The sequence below is a fragment of the Pipistrellus kuhlii genome, unplaced genomic scaffold (assembly GCF_014108245.1).
Source record: "Pipistrellus kuhlii isolate mPipKuh1 unplaced genomic scaffold, mPipKuh1.p scaffold_m20_p_3, whole genome shotgun sequence".
In the NCBI taxonomy this organism is placed as follows: domain Eukaryota; kingdom Metazoa; phylum Chordata; class Mammalia; order Chiroptera; family Vespertilionidae; genus Pipistrellus; species Pipistrellus kuhlii.
Window position 1 is genome coordinate 17,554,693 of NW_023425529.1, and position 17,850 is coordinate 17,572,542.

General features: G+C 35.8%; 1 protein-coding gene across 1 annotated transcript in view; it reads right to left on the reverse strand.

The window, feature by feature from the left end:
- Positions 1-2,502, reverse strand: part of LOC118729852 (ovostatin homolog 2-like) — a 41,214-nt gene extending 38,712 nt beyond the window's left edge. Inside the window, exons 1-3 of the mRNA XM_045587742.1 lie at positions 2,352-2,502; positions 1,882-2,065; positions 1,201-1,357 (exon numbers count right to left, since the gene is read on the reverse strand). Coding sequence (XP_045443698.1) covers positions 1,201-1,357; positions 1,882-2,065; positions 2,352-2,416 — 406 coding nt within the window. The 5' untranslated portion in view covers positions 2,417-2,502. The remainder of the gene's footprint in view (positions 1-1,200; positions 1,358-1,881; positions 2,066-2,351) is intronic.
- Between the last annotated feature and the right edge of the window lie 15,348 nt (positions 2,503-17,850).

Genomic DNA, 17,850 nt, shown 5'->3' on the forward strand with positions numbered 1-17,850 from the left:
AATTGCTTTCCTATCATAGAATACTGCTCTCCCTCCTCCCCTAACTGATTTGATCCTTGGAGTTCCATTCGGAAAGATCTCTTATTGCATAATTGTAATTCTCCTGCTGATGACACGGTTGCTACTAAAGCTGACACTAGCTACTACACCACTGGAATTTATGTCAGAATGAGTCATAGAAGGACAAATATGAAATATCTATGGTAGGAGTTAAACATAATTTTTCTGGAAAAAATGTATTGATGTTAACAAACATTACAGTATATTAATTTGAGCAGAATTCTAGAAAACCATCTTAGATATTTTTTTACACATGCCTGTCCATCATAGCATTTTAATAACTCCATAGAGAGAATATAATGCAGCAAAAAAAATCTCACCATATAAATTCTGTTTCAATTCTTTTATTTCTTTAAATCTCACCATATAAATTCTGCTTCAATTCTTTTATCTCTTCTCAATAAATCAAAACATGATATATAGATGCTCTCATTGAACCCTCTATTTTACATCTCTAAGATCAGAATTTGCTTGGCAAAGGCCAATAAATCATGAACAAAGTCCAGACAAAACTAAGGATTCTTTTGAGTCCTTGGTTAGTGTTATTTATGCTATCTCCTACTTACAATAGTAAAGAAAATAAAAGGGCTTTGCTTTGTTTTTCAGATTTATGATTACTTCTATTGAAATGAATAATAATAAGAGTGATTATAAATATCATTTATGGAGTCTCTATTATGTCCGAGGTACTGTTATACATTGACAATCTGATTTTATTCTCACAGTATTTGTATGAGTGAGATATTTTGATTATCTCCATTCTACAGATTTAAAAGGTTGAGACTAAATAGAGATTTAACTTGCGCATCCAACTGGTAAATTATAGATCAACAATTCAGGCCAAATAACTTTGTTCCACATCCCATGCTTGTAACCATTGTTTTATGTGTGCCTGTCACTAGAATTTGTACAAAATAAAAGTGGCATGCGAAGTTTTAAGAAGCAAAGCTCCTCAATTACTGGAGCTTGAGGGAACTATTTTATAATTGACCTACTCAACCAGCAAACATTCTAGAGATCCATGATTCTATAACATTAAGGATAAATTTAAGACTAAAATTCCCATGTTTGGGTTGCCCTAAATTTGAAGAATGTGTTCGTAAGGTCAAGGATACAAAGGAAACGTGAATATTGACTTACCATCCTCTCCAGGTTTGTAGACGGGTTTATCTGTCTGGACGAAAGTTACTGTCTCTTCTGAGACGAGTGCCACAGACCTCCTCTCAAAGATGTCAAGAGTATCACCCTTCACCAACAATGTCACAAAAGCTAACTGCTCAGAGGGCTTTTGAGAAACCTGTTTATGTTAAAGAACAGAGAATGGGACAATTATTTGTAGACATTAAGAAGGTGAACAATGTCTTGATTTGGGTTCTCAGTCTGAGAGCATTTTAAGCTCATTATTTTTTAATGAGAGACTGTGATTGTTTTAATTTCTTTTTTTTTTTTTTTTAGTATGAAAACAGTTTTTAATAAACTTCTTTTTATGTCTCCTTGCCTTCTATTTTTTTGTTGCCCCGAACTCCAATTCTGCTTTCCTTTACCTCAATTCTGTTTTCTCATATTGTTGAACAGCCCTATCAAAAAGCAGTAATTACATTTAATCGCTGCACATAATAGAAAACGGTAATATCTCACACATTTTTTTTTTGGCCTATGTTAATTTTTATTTTGTCTCCTGCCTCAGAAATTCTCTTGTTTTATTCCCTAGCTTCCATAAGTCACCTAAAATCCAGATTTGTTATCCCTCTAAAATGAAATTTTAAATAATAATTTCATGTTCCCATCCAAAGTTCTGAAATGGCAAATTCAGTGCCTCACCTGGAAATCTGCACAAGCATAGAAGTTCTCCTCCTCCACAGGCTGGTCAAAAATAGTGACGTTGACTTCATCATACTCTAGGACAATACTCAAGGATACAGACTCATTAAGGTTTAAAAGATGAAGACAGGCTTTTTCTGTAGAGTGACTCTGAATCACAGAGGAGACCCATAGAATATATTGCCTAGGTAGGAAAAATAGATGCAGAACATGCATAAAAGGCAACGTTAGCTTATTGAAATGGCCCTGAAACATACACATTTTTCATTACAATGAATGTTAAGTATACAGAGAGAGGTATCTTAAAAAAAAAAATCTCAATTCCTTTTATACACTTGTTTAAAAATGTATAAGGCGAACCAGCACTCAGTCTCAGAAGTGGTAAAGTATCAAATGCTAACACAGAACAGGGGTAACGAGGTCTCTTTGCTAGTGCTTTAATATGAATAGAGAGTATAATATTCCCTTACGGTTCTGAAGCCACACCAACAGTGAAATGAAGCCAAAGGGTGCTCAGAAGCAGGGTGAGCACCATTTTATCCCAATGCCCGAACAATAAAGAGTTCACTATAACTATTATCCCTCTCTCTCTGCCTCTCTTTTTCCTCTTATTAGATGGCAGCTGCCTCAACTCCCCACTGTCTTTCCTTCCTTCTACTCTGCCTCCCTCTCTGTACAGTGTTGCTTTTATAGCCACACGATGAAGGATCAATTACTCTTTTGGAGCAAGTATCATAAGAACCGTCAATCACACTTAGATCACCTTTCCCATTATTTTCCAGGGGATTGTTACTTAATATATGACTTCCTTCTTAAATTCACTGATGCTGCTGTTTTTGGAATTAGCTCTAGAGGCTGGACAGGAAGAAAGAGAAAAACAAAGGAAGCAGTTGTGTGACCCTTAGGGGTTCATTAGTTTAATGTAGTACCTTGGCCTAACCAAGGAGCTGTGGTTAGGACAATTCTCGAAAGGTAAAATTTCCAGACTTCTGAGAGAAGTAGCATATCTGATGTTGCCAAAAACCCAGATAAAAATAGATATCTCAATGCAGGCTCATTTTACAGTTAATAAAAACTATTAAGTCATTCTTTTATAATTTCATATTACAGAATATAGCATTTAAAACATTGCTATGCATTCAAAATTTACTATGATTTTTTTTTACAATGTTCAATATTCTTTTGTACCTTAAATATAAGAAGAAGAAAAAAAAGAAAGAAAATGTGTTGAATTTTTGTGCTTATATACACACGTACCAGTTACTTTTGGTAGAAAAGAAAAAAGATTTAACATAATTTTGATCGAAGCCATTTCTACCAGGAAAAAGAGCCATACCAAAGGAACTGGGAAACTTGTCAGAGTCTCCAGTGTGATACTTCTCTCTTCATCATGTTTTCTTTAGTATCATTTCTAGTTCAAATTTAGATGGAGTTATTACATTAGGTAACAGAAGACAAGAACTGGTATCAGTCTTTTAGAAAAGGCTTGCAACAGTGCAACAGCAAATACAAAAGAAAAAGGGGCATAATCAATTTTAACAGACTAGTAGCCCTGCGCATGAGTCCGTGCACCAGTAGCTCTCTGCAGGGCCTGGCCGCTCTGTGCCTGCTGCCCAAAGGCTCTCTGCAGTCCAGAGGCCCATCCGTGGCTGGGCACAGAATGCTTGCCTTGTGGCTGCAGTGATGAAGCTGGCATTCCACTCACGCTGCCTACTCTCAGCAGCCACCCTCTCCCTCCCCCAGAACTGGGGAACTCTGGTGGGGCGGAGAGGACTGGGCGCTGCCATCTTGTGGTTTTGGGCACCGCCATCTTTGTGATGGAGTGACGGCTAATTTGTTGTTACCCTTTTATTAGATAGCATGAGAGCTGTAATGGAAGGTAAAATACAAACAACCATGAGACCTAGGAAATGTGACAACAAGGGCTTCTTGATAAGCACGTTTCACATTCCAGTGCAGAACTGTGTTCATGACAACTCGGACGGTGCTGTTCACTCGGTTGAATTAAAATGTGGCTCCTTTTCCCATTCCTGTTTAGGACTTTTTTCCCCCTGCCTTTTCTCTAAAGTTGCTAATCCTCAATTGTTGACCTACCTTACCAGTTTTAAGATTTACTTTCTTTCCACTGAATCGTCAAGCTGTGAGCTGTTTTTGACCAATACCTTTCCCTCAGCCCCTTAGACTTATTATTATTAGAACTATTCTCCACACTCCACCCTCCATACTCATAAGATAAATTAAGTCACTGGTTTCCAAAACAATGGAAACTCACAACTTTCACTCATCAGCATTCAAGATAAGCAGCACCACAAGGCAGATTGTTTATAAATCAAAGCAACCAATTCTTTATTCTCAATGCTGAAAAAAAATATTAAGTAATGAAACTTCACTAAAATAGTTTTATTTTCCAAATGTAATTTTTTTTTTCTGTGTAAATGACCCAATTTATCTTATCTGGTCAACATGGTCCTGAGATTATTGGACTCCTATTCCAGAAATTCAGATATGAATCCAACAAGATCTAGTGAGTACTTATTTATTAGCAACAGTGTTAGTTTCTAGAGATAACAAGATGAATAAGCCACAGTTCTCTAAAAGAGTTAAAATGAGAGAAAGGAAAAATGACAATAAAGCAAGGGGGAAAAGTGTTGAAGAGGGAGGCTGCTTGCTGAGTACTTAATAATTAATAGGCAATGTGATATATGCTGATATTGACAGTACTCCATTTAATCTTCATGAAATACAGTTTTAAATGTATTATTTATTCTCATTTAACAAATAAGGAAAATAAAGCACCAGAAAAAGTCATTAATTTTCATAGGGTTACTCAGACAATAAGTGATTGGGAAGAATTTCCTTTAACAACTATAAATTAAGTGAGATTAAAGGATATTTTCATAGGTAAGAAATATGATAGGGCATGGATTAATGTACTATCATCTAAATTCTCAGCATATTTTTATGGAGGAAAGGGATATATAATAGAAAGCAGATATTACATCATTGTCACATGACAGACTCAATAATATTTACATTATTGGTGTTTCTTACTATGGACATACTTCTACTCATATATTCATTTAGTACATATTTATTATCTACTATCTGCTAGAATTATGGTATATGGTTGGGATGAAGAGATGAATGTAAGTTATTGGAATTATTCTATCAAGAAAGGCAAATTCTAAATAACTAATTGAAAAATTAAGTATTTCACTACAATTATGGCAAGTGTTGCAGAGGAAAATAAACTATAGGGTATCATGAGAATGGACATTGGGAAGGACTTAGTATTGAATCAGGTCCTGAGGATAAACAGATGAGTAAGACTACTTCTTTTCTTAGAATAGTTCCCTATTTGCCCAGCAGGATAGGTAATCATAAATTGCAATGCCATAAGCTACAAACAATGTTCTATGAAAACTATGAGCAATACTCAATGGAATCACATTAAAAACATATATGTGAATGCTGGAAAAGAATGAACTATGGAGTTTTGAGTTGGAAATACTAACATGATTATAATTTTTTCAGGTAGAGTAGAAACTGAAGAAATTATTTCTGAAGTAACAGCTTTTTGAAGAGAACTATGATTATAATCAAATATTGGGTATGTTTTAAAAACAATAGAAGGTTCAGTTTTGAAGAGCAATGAGTATAATAACTCTGTACTTGATAGAAAATAGAAATGAATGAGGGTAAAATAGCAGTAAGAGAATATGAGTTTGCTCAAAGACTATCCTAGGTTAAAGAGGTAAGAGCAATATTAAATAACATACATTTACTCTAATGCTGGAACTTGAGGTGGTTTTAATATGTGATGAAGAAGAGAAAGAGGATGAGATCAACGCTGATATTGAATGCTATTGCAATTAGACAAGAGAGAGAAGACAAAATGAACATATAGTGATGATTTAAGTTTAACATGTTAAGTATGGAGTTACTGCAATACAACAGAAATATGATACCAGATAGACAGATGAAATAAAAATCTGCTGCTCTGAAAAAAGTTGAAAATATGGATAAAGATTTGGAATCATTACGTCACATTTATGATGCTTGATATCACAGACATTGCTAACATTATATGGAAAAAATATTTACAAAAGGAAAAAAGATAACCAATGAGAAGGGAAATGCTGGTGAAGATCTGTCTGGCTACTCTGCAACTTCCAACTGGGTGCTATTCATCAAGCATGGGACAATATTGGTTTATTTTCCTACCATCACTGAGTTGAATCTGAACCAATGCCTGGGAGTGTGATTTTGACATTATATCTTTTACAAATTCTTGAAATAATGGGGATACATTTTCTTGATTTTTTCCAGCTGCATAAATAACGATAGTCCATTGTAAGTTACAGAATTTTGAAATCTATTTCACATTTCCTGAGTACATCTTGAACTTCTAGTTCACCTTTATAAAGTGTATAATCAAACACTACAAATAAGAATATTGCCCAAGATTAGTAATGTATAGGCTGTCAATTATGTTTTAAACTAAACTAAATTATACTAAGCTGTTCAGTTCCTGATGTTGTAATCCATTAAAAAGGAAATCACCTTTTCCTTATAAAAGAACAACCAGCTTGACAAGTGAAATCACCCTTCTTGTTCTCAGATCTTTATCTCCTGCAACACTGATTGATTGTTAGAATTGCCAAGAAATTTCTAATCACACAATAGCAACCTGTAGATGAGTGACAAAAAAAAAAAGGAAGAAGACGTGGATAATGAAGGGCAAACTAAATACTTATGATGTGGGTTTATAGAGCCCCTTATTATTATTATTATTTTTTTAATGGGCAAAGTTCAACACTGTTAAAGATAGGATTTTACCCTTAGTCACTTAGGGTCAGTTTTTATATTTCATGTTGTGACCACCACCAATCCTAAATACTATTACTTCATCCAAACAGACAGACAAATAAAAAGACAAATGTCAAATGGAGTCTTACCAAATGTTACCACCAATATGGTACTCCAGGCATCTTTGGTTGTGGGAGCCCCTTTCACATCCTGTGTGGTTCAGGGTTCCTGTTCAGGTTTCCTGTTCAGGGTTTGGGTCCTGAAGAAGGCCGGATACAAAATGAAGAGAGGCTAGAAAAGAATTAATTTGGGAAATGGGGGGCCAGGTGGGAGCCCACCTCTACAGAGAGGACAATCCCTGATCTGGCTTTGGTATCCCTTTTATTAAGGTTATGAGATACACCCATATCCTTTAAGCAGGAAATTCCAATACTAGACAATCAGCAAGAATTTACATATGATTAACAGGTGGAGGCTGCTTTAACTACCAATGTCTCAACTAAACAGTGAGTGATTAGCTCCGACCTTTCAGAGCAATTAAGGTTGACCAGCCTTCCGGATTCCCTTTTCCCATTTCTCTATTAGTGGCAATGATTGGTTTCCAGCATTTAGTTTTATAACTTTTTTTTTTTTACTAGAGAAAATATTAAAATCCTGGGATGAGGAATGGATAAGGTAAAGAAAAATTTGTAATAATGATAAAAATATGATATGGTATTCATAATTATGTGGTTCATCACTGAAACCACCATTTGCCTAGGAATTGCTGCTTTCATCCTTGGCCTTCAACTAATATTATCCATTCAATACAGAGGTTTATTTATTGGCTAAGCAATATTAATTGGATGCATTTTAGAATTTATCATTCAATAGAAATAAAAATATATATTAGTTCATTTTCTTCAAGAATAGGGTGATGTAATTGCTGAGATAAACCCCAAATTAACTTCAAACCATGTACATGCAATAATAGAAAAACATTATTAGAAAGTTTTCTTCCTGGAGAATGGCAGAATCAAAGATGATTGCACCAAAGAGGTGTCACTTGAGGATATTCAAGTTTTTATTTTGTTAATATATCAAACTCATGAGCCTAAATCAATGTTGTATTCCATATCTAGGACTATTATTACACTTCAACTTGAATAGGGTAGATGATGTGGCAATAAATCAAATTTGGAAGAGGTTACTAAGCTATGGGGCCAAAATAATGTTTCATTTGGAACCTGGACATTAAGTATGAGTGATGTACTATTGCTCCTAATGGAAGGTGACCAGATCGTCCCGCTTTTGGCGGGACAGTCCCGATTTCTAACAATTTTTCCCACGTCCTGTGGTGTTTTAAAAAAGTTCCGATTTTTGGAAAGATTAGAAAGATTGGAAAGATTCTTTCCAAAAATTGGGACTTTTTAAAAATACTGCGGGACGCTGGAAAAATTGTTAGAAATCGGGACTCCCAACTGCCCCCTTCCTACAAGCCTGATCGCTTCTAACTGCCCCCCCTGCTGGCCTGGTGACCCCTTACTGCTTCCCCCCTCCCCCGCAGGCCTGGTTACCCCAACTAGCCTAGTTGCCTCTCACTGCCCCGCTGCTAACCTAATCCCCCCCAACTGCCCCCTAATGGCCTAATCACCTCTTATTGACACCCCTCCCCCTTCCCCCACCAGCCTGGTCACCCAACACAGCCTGCTGTTCAGTCATTTGGTCATGTCTCACAAATCCCCCTGATGGCCTGGTTACCCCTCATGGACCTCCCACCAGCCTGGTCACCCCACGCAGCCTGCTGTTCAGTTGTTTGGTCATCCTTCACTAAACCCCTGCAAGCCTGGTTGCCCCACACAGCCTGCTTGTTTAGTCATTTGGTTGTCCCTCACTAACATCCCCTACCAGCCTGGTCATAGGCAGCCATCTTGTGAGGGCGTGATGGTCAATTTGCATATTGCCTCTTTATTATATAGGATTATTATGTAGGATAACTCAGGTACTAACAGGTACTAATGATTGACAGGACAAAGGGACAAAGAATGCTTTACCTATTGGTCATCTTGTGATGAATGATTGTTTATAAAACTTAAAGACATCTGGGTCATAGACATGGAGTTGGTTTTGTTCACAGCCAAATCTATAAAGGTATGATTTTCAACTTCTCCCCAGAATAAAAGGGATCAAAGTTAGCTAATATGTGATTCTGGATTCTCTAAACCAGTGGAACTTTCTCTCCTGTCAACTCCTGGATTGATAAAACAAATTAAGATGGGACTTCTGTGAAGCTGAAGGGAAGTGCAGGAGGTTATATCCTTATTTTCTTGTGCATCTTTTCCTTTACTTGATAAATGAAAAGATAGTAACATAAAAGCTAAATAATCTTAACTGAGTGACCATTTCACTGTGACCATTTGAGCAATCCTCAAACTACCTCAAGCAACCCTTCTGGTTTGGACACCTAACTCACTGTGATTGCCATTTTGATATTTAAAATAATATTTTTACATATGACCCATGCCATATTATTTTATGTAACTTTACAGCTCAGTCTTTCTGCTACTTTCTAATATCATAGTGGCACAGTGATGATGCATTTAAAGGAAATATCGGGTCTAGTAATAATTAATGTCGTTTTTAAACATTTGTTTAAAATCTTGCTTGGCGTTGACTTGTATTGACATAACCTTCAAACACGTGGTATCTACAGAACGTGTAAAGTGCAATTAACAAGTTTTGCTTGAAAAAGTTTGTGTTTGGTTTGGTTTTTGTTGCAAAACTAGGGCTAAGAAGATGGCGGATGAAGAGCATATTCGGCACTGCATGCTTTACGAGTTCCAATTAGGAAGAAAAGCAAGTGAGGCTGCAAAAAACATCTGTAGTGCTCTTGGTCAAGATGCAGTTAGCGCTAGAAAATGCCAGCGTTGGTTTGAGAAATTTCGCGAGGGAAATTTTTTGTTAGATGACAAGAGTGGTCTAGGCCGTGTGTCCAATTTTGATCAAGAAGCTCTTCAAGCTCTTTTGGTGCAAAATCCTCAAATTACCCAACAAGAGCTTGTGACAACTTTAAATTGTTCACAAAAAACAATTTCCAATCAATTGCGTGCACTTGGCAAAGTCCAAAAGTTTGGAAAATGGGTTCCTCATGAGTTGACAGACAACAACCGTAATCAAAGAGTCACAATTTGCAGTTCGCTCCTCTCTTGTCAAAACCGTTTGCCGTTTTTAGAGCAAATTGTTACCGGAGATGAACAATGGGTGCTGTATGTTAATTTGAAAAGGCGGCCTCAATGGTTGGACAAAAATGAGGCTCCGCAGCCCACGCCAAAACCTGACTTGCATGCGAAAAAAGTGATGTTGTGTGTTTGGTGGAATTTTAAAGGAATTCTTCATTATGAACTTTTACCATCTAACCAAACCATTACAAGTGCAGTGAATAGTGCCCAATTGGAAAGGTTAGCCCAAGCTTTAAGAGAAAAAGAACCCGCGCTGATTAATCGGAAGGGCGTAATTCTTCACCACGATAACGCATGACCGCATACTGCAAGAATCACTGCTGAAAAACTGCGCCAGTTGGAATGGGAAGTTCTCCCTCAACCTGCATATTCTCCTGATATTGCCCCTTCCGATTACCATTTGTTTCGTTCTTTGCAAAACTTTCTTCTTGGAAAAAAATTTAATAATGAAGAATGCCTCAAAAATGCATTGACCGAATTTTTTACATCAAAATCACAAGAATTTTACAACAGAGGGATTAAAATGCTTCCTGAGTGTTGGGCACAAGTAGTAGAAAACAACGGCAACTATATTGTTGATTAAATTTTGTTGTATTGTTTAAATAAATTCGATTTAAAAAAGTATTAGAAAACGACATTAATTATTACTATACCTAATATATTGTGTTGCTATGGCCTGAGTCATATTTTCAAAAAATACTTTTTCACAGCTTATTTTGCCTGGGGCCAGTCCACATTTTCTTATAACTTTGACTTTGTGTCTCTGATGATAAATACCATGCATTTTAAAATGAATTGCTGTTTTGACACTCATGGAACAAGATATGACATAATTCAAGAATCTGGTTCAATTGCCATTCTCTAATAAGTTCATTCATAGGTGATCATGACCTTTCAGGGATACCTCCAAGGCATCCAAATTGCTAACTGTATATAACACATTGCTAACTGTACATAACACATGGGAGTTCATCATTTCCCTCTTGTTTTGGACTCCTGTCAATGCCTACTACCTATTACTTAAAAAGGCCTCCAGGCAAGATATGAAAAGCAGGATAATTTGTTTAAAAGAGTTTATCATTCATTTAACAAATAATTACTGGACACTTACTACCTGCCAAACCTTTAAAAAGGCACTAGGAATTCAACAATTAATTACTAAGGTATATGTGATGCCTATCCTAAGAGATTTACAACCTAATGGGAGAGAAATTTTCAAGACCAGTTATAATATAGTGTGATAACTGCCTTGATGGGAGCAATAGAACATGTAAGACAGGTGCCTACCACAGACCTAAGCAGCAGGGACAGCTCCCTCCTTGAAAGTGTGATACCCCTGTGTTGGAGTAAGCCATAGGTCCCAAATGAAGTTAAAAATGTTCTACAACTTAGAAGTAAGAAAGAATCTATCGAGAAAAGGATTCAATGTGACCAGAGCAGCTAGAATACAGAACAAAATATAGGATGTAGTGAAGCTGGGCAGCAAGCACACTTGAAGCGTCAAATCATGAAGCCATTTTGCTTTTATTTTTGCTTATCAGGAAAAAAAAAAGATTTAGAAGGAAAAACATGAAAACAACATTTATTAAACTTCTATTATATGCCAGACACTGTGCCAGCTACTTCCATGTACATTTTCTCCTGCAAATGGAGCCTGGAAAAAGAGCGGTAATGAAGAAATGAGAAATGCATTGGATTAAATGTTCACCAACTCAGACTCATGTGACTTCAACTATGTGTCAAAGTCCCTAGCTGGAGTCATAGAATCCAGGAAAGAAGACACTATTGTCCTTTCTAAGAAGCACTGCTCTGAACTGCTGTCTTATCAATACAGGAAATTCTTTGCTCCTTTGATCTCTTAGATTAGGGTTCCTTAATCTTTTTCTTTTTTAAAAATTATAGTTTTATTGATTTCAGAGAGGAAGAGAGAGGGAGAGAGATAGAAACATCAATGATAAAAGAGAATAATTGATTGGCCACCTCCTGCACACTGGGGATTAAGCCCACAATCCAGGCAAGTGACTTGACCAAGTATTGAACTGTGACCTCTTGGTTCATAGGTCGATTCTCAGCCCCTGAGCCATACCAGCTAGGCAGAGTTTCTCAGTTTTTTGGGGCTGGATAACACTTGGTTGTGTTAACTGTTCTGTGTGTTGTAGGATGTTTAGCAGAATCCTTAACCTCTTCTCACTAGATCCCCGTAGTACCTCTCACAGTTATGACTACCAAAAATATCTACAAAACAAAACAACACAAAAATATCTCCAGAAATGGCCAAATGTCTGGGGGTCAAAATTATCCCCAGTTGAGAACCACTAGAGTAATGCTTTTCAAATGATGTGAGGATATCAGAGAATAAGGTACTGGTGTTGTTGACAAAGTTTGCATTAGTCCTTGGGGAAATAAGGAAACCTGATTACAAATTAGGTTCTTCATTCTGAGTTTACTTTCTTCTCACATGTTTGATACCAAATGTCCTTTCTTTTATAGAGTAATGGTAAAAATAAAGGGTTGTACTTTTTTAATTTTCCATTCCTTTCTTTGCAAAATAAAAAAGTCAGCCATCTTTTGTCAGTTTTCTAACTTGTGTTTTGTTATTTTATTCATCTATGAAATCCATAATATATAATATTATGTAAAGAAAAGTTAACGACCACCTCAGTAAAAAATAAGTATTCTTATAACACTGGGGAAGAAATATATCTGGGGTAATTCTGACTAAATAAGAAATAGAAAAGTTTGTCTTAGAACCCCATACATTCCATTTTTATCCCCCCTTGAAGAACCTGCTTCTGTCATTATAATTTATTTTAATAATAATGATGAAGGTGCTAGCTACTCTGGGGTATGGATATTATAATGTAAAGCGAGTGTATGCTAAAAAATGCTTCAAAGCCAAAAGAAAGGTCTCTTTAGTAGCAGAATTTCAGGCACAGGCAATTGTGGAGATATTAGGGGCAGGGAGTCTAGCTTAAAATATACTACTTTTGCTGCTAAGATTAGTCCCATAAAGTAATATAATTTCCACAGAAATTTAAAAAAACTCAGTATACCTGCATACTGAGGAGGAAAAAGAATAAAGTAATATTTCTTTATAATACTTTAAATTATACTCTTGCAGGTTACAAGGACTCTTTTAATAGTTCCAACAAAGATTTGAAACAATATTCATAAGGCATGACTATATTTTATTGATTTTTAACAGAGAGGAAGGGAGAGGGATAGAAAGTTATAATAGAAACATCGAAGAGAGAAACATCGACCAGCTGCCTCCTGCATACCCTCTACCAGAGATGTGCCCAGCTGCCTCCTGCACACCCCCTACCAGGGATGTGCCCTTAACCAATGTACATGCCCTTGACCAGAATCGAACCTGGGACCCTTCAGTCCTCAGACCCCGAAGCTCTATCCACTGAGCCAAACCCGTTTTGGCAGCATGATACTCTTTTAATTTGCACTCCGCTGTCCCCTCTCAGGGGACATCGGAATTCTAGCATATCACTCGGACGTCCCCTCTGAGGGGAGATTGCAGTTTATTAGTGATTACGGGGAATTGAGTTAATTCAACGCACGTGTCCGCCGCAAAGTAGCGTCGAGTAGCTGGTAGCCAATGTCCAGAATGGTTTGGAGTGCAAAGGGTTAAAATACTAATACATTCCAAGGCGTTATAGGAGGTGGGATAATATAATTCATCTGTGTGAAGCAAGAACAGTAACTGGATTTCCAAGTCCTGTGGATGAATCTATCCTCCAGGATCTGTGATATTGTAGAATTTTTTCACAAAGCACCAAAATACTGTTTCTGGCTAGTCTGTAGTCACATGTTTCCATATTCCTGAGTCTTATGTTTGGTTACTTATCCTTCCCTTCCATGCACGAAGATCTGCTATTTCCTGCATTGCCAACCTACAAAGTTGCTTTATTCTTCTCAAGGCATTTATGCCTTGAATCTGGCAGCAAATAGAAGTGTACTAAGAAGGTGTTAGAGGAAGAAAAGTGTGGCAGGGGGTACATTAATTAGCAAAAGAAAATAAAGGAGTAATTTTAGACCAGGACATCTTTGGGTTGCAAGAGAGGGTAAGGCAAGTGTTTTATCATGTAGATGATCTCTTCTTATGGGCAATGGAGAGGGCTTACATGGCAGTTTGTCTCATTGGTGTTGACTAGAAAATTCCAGACTGGTTGATTAAAAGTATATATTTCTGCAAAAAGTTGAAACTGCAGTTAAAATTGGGTATTAAATTTAAGCTTGAGTATCATGGGCTTTTAGCACAAGTGACACTATTTTGAGCCTATGGTTTCTTTTCAACAGCTCTTGCATTTACAGACTGATTAATCTTGGACATGTTGAAACCTCTTGGAAAAGGATTTTCTCATCTGAAATATTAGAAAAATAATAGTACCAATTTTATAGAGTTTTTATGAGGATTAAATGTGTTTGATGAGGATTAAGTATTGAGAACAATCCTTGACACTTAGTAAAAACAACAAATCTTAGTACATAAAGGGTGAAGTAAAACATTGGATGTAAGCACATTAAAACTTTTTGGCCGGGCCTCATGTTTGATTTTGTGGAATATGGCCATTGTAAAGTACATAGTCTCTATGATTCCTCCTTTGTTTATACATCTTATCTCTGAGATTAGAATCAATTGTTTAGGAAAGCAGTGCCATTTGGTTGGTTCCAAGGCAGGGATTTGCATTGTTCCAGGAAGAATAATCTGTTTCTTGCTATGACTGGACTCTCTCCAATTGGTCTGGAATTGTGCAAATTAGTCCAACAATATTTGATTAATTTAGTCCAACACAAACATGGAAAAATTGCTTCCTGAGCAACTCCATCCATCAGGACTGAAAAAAAAATCAAATGTAACTGAGCTCTCATAAAACAATGCATTTTCACTTATAAACTTAAGATTGTATGAATAAGAAAGCACTTATTCAGGACTGGAAAATATTCTAAAGTCAACAAATCATTAGGTTTGCTGTTGAAAGCCTTCTAAAGATCCAAATAGTGTGTTTCCTTTTGTCCGTTGACTTGGGATAGTTTCCAGGTATTATAAAGAAGTAAAGAGATGATTTTCCAGTCCATGTCCCATGTCAAATGAAAAATAAATGAAATACATTAATTGTAAAATTTTTATTATTCTAGAAAGCCCTGACCAAGAATCATGTGCTCTTAAAAAAAAAAAAAAAAAATCATGCTATTGAAGAAACAACTATACAAATTAATCCCTTTGAAAGCAAAAGTTTTGGTGGCCTACCTAGGGGAGTCATTCTGTATTACTGGTGAATTCTTTCATTTTTCCAAGTGAAATAAGCTAATATTTTGAATCAACTAGTTTTTGCTTCTTTATACCTATAAGAATACCTAGTCTTGATAATGCCTTTGCAATACGCAATTGAATAAGTTAGTCTAAATAGATAAAACTACTTCCTTTTTAATACTTAAGCCAAATCACACTTACTTTCCCCTATATTGCAACACACTAACTAGACTATTGATTTTAGCCTAACTGATGAATATTATCAAGATTAAGTCTGAGAGTTGTGGGGCTGAGCAGTAGGAGAAGACATGGAGCCAATGTAACTGATGAAGATCAAGATCCTAAATAAGTAAAGGGTGCCTCTTTGAAGTTGTGGAGAATTGGCACTCTTTGCTGTATAAATAAATTTCATTTACATAGTTTTAGAATAAGATACATTTTGTAGTTAGAACTTGTTTTTATTTTTCAAGCCCTAATAAACAAAGTCTAGACTCAATAAAAATCAGTAACAAAAGCAAATTTTTTTTAAAATATCTATTTTTTAAATTGGTTTTAGAGAAGAAGGGAGAGGAAGAGAGAGTTAGAAACATCAATGATGAGAGAATCATTGATGGGCTCCCTCACAACCCCTACTGGGAAATGAGCCCACAACCCAGACATGTGTCCTTGACCAGAATTGAACCTGGCACCTTTTAATATATAGGCCAACACTACACCCACTGAGCCAAACCAGCCAGCGAAAGCAAATGAGTTTATTAAAACAAGTTTGTCGTACTTCAGACCAAGTGGACTTCTTTTAGTTTCTCAAATAGAAAGTTCTTTCTCACCAGAAATCTTTTACCCATGATTTTTAATTTATTTTCATAATGTATATGGATTTAAAAATATAAATTCATTATTTTGGGACAATATTATCTCTTACTGGGAAGAAATACTCTGACAGAGCCTATTAAGGCATAAGGACACTAATATCTATAAATCTCAGAGGACTATGTATTTATTATGCTTTGACATAAGAATTTGTGCCTCCTCTATTTTCAGATTATATTAAATTTTAAAAATTATTGAAGAGTGTCAAATACGTTATAAAGACTGACTAGAATGCTTGAAGCACAGAGATGAGTACAAAATGATTCTAGCACAGATTAGCTTGAAAATATGCATCATTGTGCTCTTTGTAATTGCAGTTACATAATTTTATTCTCTGATTGTTGCAATTCCCATTATACAGGGTGTGACAAAAGTAGGTTTACAGTTGTGAGTATGTGAAACAGTTTACTCTTTATTAATTATTGTATTATTTTTCATATAAACAATTGTAAGCCTACTTTTGCCCCACCCAGTATAATTGAATATAGATCTTTAAGCACAGTGTTGGCTTAATAGTTATTATTCTAATCAAATTGGATTTCATATTAAAAAAATTTCTCTAAACTTTTCTTTGCATACCTGTTCACTAGTCCAAATCAACAAATTATAAACCCCTACATTTAGTAATGATCAATCTACTGCATTGTGGTACATGGACAGGTTCCATAAATTCATCTTGGTTTTATTTGTACTCCTGTCCCCAATATACATCAGTAAATACATTTTTTTCTTGAGAGTTTGTATGTGTTATACCAGAGGCATGGACATGTGAGTCCCCAAATGTCCAGATAACAGCTTCCAATTCAGTGGAATTCATAATCATATTAATGCAAATATATTTCTTTCCTGAGTTCTTAAACATCTATATCAGCAAGGTCCATTGTCTGAGAAGGGGAAAGTAGTGTTTTATAATAGCCACTGCCAAATCTACAACTTGGCCCCCAGAGTCATATAGTTCCATCTCCTCAGAAAGAAGAACAAACCATTCAATATAACTCATTCTTAAACCTCCTTGCATCAATCCCTCAGAACATCTTATTGTAAATTTATAATCATCTTGAAACAGATTTGTTAAGGCTCATAGAGTGGTATGAATCTTTATCTCAGGCCATCTGGTGGACTTTTTTAATACTTTGGTAATTACCCAAGAAATAAGTTAGAAAATTCCATTTCTAGATTACCTTACAGCCAGAGAGCAGATAAAAAGTTCTATCAAATCCATGCATTGTTATGAGACTTGGAATCAAAAGTGAGAGAAATGAAGAGGCAGTGGAGGAAAGTAAAAGTGGTAATTTTAAGGACTTAAAGGTTTATAAATATATTTTAGGAAAATTTGAGTATATTTGAATTTGAAATTTTGAATTATTTTTGTTTTTAGATTTATTTATGTATGCAACTTACTTTCAAAGCATTCAGAGAATAAAAGGCAATATAACGCAAGAGAGATTGGTAAATATATGTGAAAAAGTTGCAATAATTTTGGAAGAAGATACTCTAGGTAAGAAAATACTGGTTTTATTGACCTATTCCTGAACTTTTGATAAACATGAAACTTTCCCTTTAAAAATTGCACTTCTACCATTGCAGTTGTGCATTATAGTCACAAGGGGGCAATAAACTCACTTTTACATAAGAACGCCTTACTGTCAAAAGGAGAATCCAGAAAAAAAGTATTTCTTAACATAACAGTCTCAAATGCTGGCTTTAGGAGGAGAAACGTGTAAAAATATCAGAAAACAAGGAACTCTGGAAAAAAGAAACAAACAATATACTTGAGAAGTTAAATATTCAAATAGACATGCTGGA